At 42.8% G+C, this 4,586-nt stretch overlaps 1 protein-coding gene across 1 annotated transcript; it reads right to left on the bottom strand.

Moving 5' to 3' along the window:
* Nucleotides 1–511: 511 nt before the first annotated feature.
* LOC107094390 (protein L-Myc-1b-like) lies at nucleotides 512–4,245 on the bottom strand. Its single transcript, XM_015389958.1, has 3 exons — nucleotides 3,990–4,245; nucleotides 3,119–3,620; nucleotides 512–1,783 (listed from the first exon to the last, which is right to left on the bottom strand). The coding sequence occupies exons 2-3, from the start codon at nucleotides 3,582–3,584 to the stop codon at nucleotides 1,221–1,223; spliced, it is 1,029 nt and encodes a 342-aa protein (XP_015245444.1). The 5' UTR covers nucleotides 3,585–3,620; nucleotides 3,990–4,245; the 3' UTR covers nucleotides 512–1,220.
* Between the last annotated feature and the right edge of the window lie 341 nt (nucleotides 4,246–4,586).

The raw sequence follows: 4,586 nt of genomic DNA, 5'->3' as shown, positions 1-4,586 counted from the left end.
CTCCAGATGCATTTGAGATATCAAAAAAGTACTCCAGGGTGTTGTTCAGCATGGGGGTGAGTAGAAAATGAAGGCTACCGGTAATCATGTTTTGGGTGTACTATTCCTTTAAATCTAGTTCCCAATTTAGTGTTGCTTTACTTTTTCGTGATGCTTAAAAATGCATTGTTCTCTGTATTAATTTTCTTTGAAGAACACTGAATAACCTTGTGAAGGAATGGCACTATACAAATAAAATACATCTATTCTTCCTTTTGAAAAGAGGTAGTAGCAGATCAGCATGTGGCGGATGTTATTTAGGGGAATGAGTAATTTGAGTAATTTGCTACTTCTGCATTAAATATTGAAAATATGCCTTCACTTTGGTGCTAGTTCAGGTTGAGTGATGCTCCTGTGGAAACCAATAAAGGCTCAAATGTGTGCAAATCGAATCTCACAGCAAGACCAAAATAAGGCAAGATAGTGCGTGTTTGTTTGTAACAAAACCAAAAAGACATGTTTTTTTATGCAAATATGGTATAAAAATTTAATGATGCTTTGAGGTTATCATGCTTTTAAAAAAAACAACAATCAAAGAAGCATGGAAATCACAAAGTGACGTGTGAATATAAAGTACAGCGGTGCTACTTTTTCCTTTTTTTATCATTTTGACTAAGTTTTTTAACAAAAAATAGAAGTCTGGTGGCACAGAGGAACAAATTTATAAGACAAACCCTGGCATTGTCTCCTTTACCTCAAGAAATAGGCTATTATTTACAGAATGAATTGTACACCCAGTCATTATTCACACTTGCAAACAGAAAAATGTTCACACATATAATCAAACTTCTATGTTGAAATGAAAACACAAGCAAGATTTTTTACTTATTCAGACTGCTTTAAATGTTTGTAAAATATAAACTATTTTTCATCACAGCATACCTAGAAATATCTTTGCTTTAGCAATAAAACAATTATGACCCATTGTTTAGAACTGTGCAAAGGAAAACCAAATAGCATATTGTAGCAAACTGCTCCTCCCTGTAGCAGGTTCACAGGGCATGGCAGTGGATTTAACAGGAAGCCCACAGCCATATGATTCCATTCAGAAAATAATTCACAGCTATTTACATTGACAAGTTGCGCTTTTACAAGAATAGCTTTTTTGAAAGTGACAAGTAATTGTTTTTTTTCTGAGGGAAAGAGTTATCTGCGGTTAAAGAGGCAGTTATTATTGAGTCTCAGGAGCGCTTGAGTTCAGATAATCTACGGAGAAGGTTCTGCCGCCTTGATTTAAGGCGCTTCTTCTCCTGCAGATGCCGCCTCTCGCTGAGGTGCAGCTCCTCCAGGTAATCTGTCGCCTGAGTCAGGATGGCCACCTTGGGGGCCTTGGCCGACTCTAGGCCAGGAATCTGATCCCGCAGGGCGGTGAAGCGTGATCTCAGGTCGTTCCTCCTCTTCCTCTCCAGGAAGTTGTGGTTTCGCCTGCGATCGGAGTCCTCTGAATCCGAGTTCAGGGGAGTATCTGAGGGGGAGGGAGGCAGCTGGTGGGATGCAATGCAGGCACGCTTGCTAAGAGGTTCCTCTTCATAGTCATCGTCATCCTCTTCCTCCTCCTCCTCTTCTGGGTCACTGTCTGGTGACCGGGCTGCATAGTTGTGCTGCTGCCGGTGGACAGACACATGGAAGCGTTTGGGGCAGGGGTCTGCACGGACCCTGATGGTCACTGGTTTCCTCCCACTCAGCAGCCGCACTCGGCTCTGCTTGCTCTCCACGGTGACAACGTCAATTTCTTCCTCATCATCTGTCAAAGAAGGAAATAAGTCATGAATTCCCACAGAGGAAAGGCTCTTCTAAACCTGCAGCGTCATTCAAAGACAACAGATTTCTACAAAGTGGGTTAAAGTGTAACTAAAACAGCAACAAGGAAGTAGCAGTAATGAGGGTTCAATCTGTGGCTATTCAATAATCTAAATGAGAGGATACAAAGGGAGAGGGCATATATTAAGCTGGTAAATGTTTAACTCCCCCCTATGAGTTGTTTAGGAGGTAAAACTGGAGGGCATCCCATCCCACCACCCTCTTTCCCAAACCTCAAATATTTTCAAGCAAAATCAGCATAGCAATGCAGTGTTGACTATATCTAGCCTGTAGCTGGCAATGCAACAACTACTCAACCCTGTGTTTCAGCTAATTCTAGAGTAGAAGTATGCTCATGGTAAAACCATATGTTTATTATTATCCAGTGTGTAATATCTACAGGCAGGAGCTAAAGATTTTAACTGATTATTTTAGCTAAATTTGCATGAATTCCTGTAAGTGCATGGTCAGGTAATGACTTTCTGTGTGCACTACCTAACGACAAGTAATACATTATTTGAATCAAATTATTTCCTGTCTTGAATCAATAAATTCCCATCCACTTAACCAGAACAGAATATAGATGGCACAAAATTCAAAAACGCATCTAAAAAGTGACCACGATCTAATATGTTTTTGATCATTATGCTTTTATACTATTTCTCACTGTCATATTATTTCACACTGTTGTTTAAAATAAGTGACACACTTTTGTGGAACCGCCCTAAAATGATACCAGGAGCACATGGTGTTAAAAAAAGGAAAGATAACTATATATCATGGACACTGGTTGTTATGTGGGTAGAAAAAGAGATTCAATTGATTTATTGCAAAAAAATATATAAAAATAAAAAAATAATGGAAAAGTCAAGTAATTATTCTCAGGGAGCTATCATTTATTATCATAACCAGATTTTAGGGCCAAACACAGTTTATTTAGTAAAATTGGGGGTTTTGATTGTGGAGTCATCCAGTAATTAATAGTTGTCCCATTAAAAAGTTTCCGGGGGCGCACCTCCTGTTGCGTAAATCATAAAACTTATTGCAGCTCAAGATAAAGATATGAGGTCTGTTAGCTTTAAAGTGATAGGGGCGCGGTTTTTCAAAAGGAAGCATGAGCAGTTCAGTGCAAACAGGGAAGGGAAGGGAGGGAGGGGGTCTGAAAGGTTGGACTGGATAACCCCTTTTCCTGCGTGTCGTCCTGCTTTTTCCAAATAACCCATTGTTAGTTGGCAAAGCTATCACCCAGAGGCGCAGAGCAGGGTGGGGCAGTCCTTACCAGAGGAATCTGAGCGAGACTCTGAGCCAGACGACGCCGGCTTCCTGCAGCTGCTGGTGGGGAAGGTGAGAACGGCGGCGGGGTCCACGCATTCCGTAGGCGCGGAGAGGAGACCGCCCGCAGAGGCGCACTGCGTCCTGGTGGTCCGGATCTGCTGGGTGGCCGGGGTCTGTGCCGACACTTTGCTGAAACTACTCCACATGCAGTCCTGGATGATGTGGGCACTAAGCTCCGTGGGGTCGGGCGTGTCCTCGTCCTGCCCCAGCACCTTAGACAGCCAGCTGAGTTTGTCCCCAGGAGAGAGGTGCAGGGGCGAGTCGCTCTGAGTCCGGTGGGGGGACATGGGAGGGGTGGGCAACAGCTCGAACTTTTTCCAGATATCCTCACTGGGTGCAGTGGACTTATAAAAATCCTCCTCCATGTCGAAATCGTGGAAAAAATAAGACTGGAAACAATCCAATTCCATGGTGAAGTTGATAAAATCCACAAAAGGAGGACGATCCTGTGAATCCAGATGGAAACAGATTATTTTACCACAAGTTTTACGCATTAACGGATCAAATATCCATCTAATGGGATATTATTCTGGGAACAGCTGACATCTAACAAATGGGACATTAATAATTGATTCCATCTTGCAGATGCCCTCTTTGCAGAGATCTGAATGATTATGATCCCTCCTCACATTAGCTTTTATTAGAAAACAATTCACTTAGAGAACAAAGAGCAGGGCATGGGGTAAAAAAGTATTTCCTGGATGATAGTTGAATCGTTGCTCAGTAGAGCTCTGAAGAGGAGGTTGCTTTAAAACACATCAAAGGATCTCCATTTCCTCAGCAGAAAGTCAACATGCTGAGAATAAAGTACTCACCGGATCTCTGCGGGCTCCAAACGCGCAGCTCAGCACATTAAAACCCGCCCGATTCAGCGCATGAAACCTCAACAAGCTGACACCATCGATTTAAAGCAGAGAGGGGGGAAAAAACGTTGTCTGCAAATCCGTTTGGAAATACGACTTTAAAATAAAGAAACAACGTCACCGGGGCCCACACAGCATGCGTTGGACCCGCCCGCCTCACAATAGAGAGAGCCACAGTGCGTTTTTCGCGCCAGTGAGGTATCCTGTTATAAGGCGATAATAGCGCAGGGAGGAGCCGCTAGTCTGCTGCAGTAGATCCGGGTAAAGCCCCTTTATTTGCATCAGAGGCATGGGGGAGGCGCGCACAACCCCGCCCCGGTATGCAGCACCAGCAGTCACCACAATAACAGATTCACTATAACTGTCTCCTTCCCATCAGGGATAATAATCACATCATGAGGGTAAAACACTCAACAAGACAAGGAAAAATTACCAATGTGACAAAAATGTGCATTTCTAAATGAATAATAGTAACAGTTACACCTAGAGGTGTATTTGAATAGACTGGAATACCCCTCAAAAGCTTAATTTATGCAAGTAATGCAGTCA

Source organism: Cyprinodon variegatus, unplaced genomic scaffold (genome assembly GCF_000732505.1).
Source record: "Cyprinodon variegatus isolate N-32 unplaced genomic scaffold, C_variegatus-1.0 Scaffold480, whole genome shotgun sequence".
Taxonomy (NCBI): Eukaryota; Metazoa; Chordata; class Actinopteri; order Cyprinodontiformes; family Cyprinodontidae; genus Cyprinodon; species Cyprinodon variegatus.
This window is presented reverse-complemented; position numbering and strand designations above follow the sequence as displayed.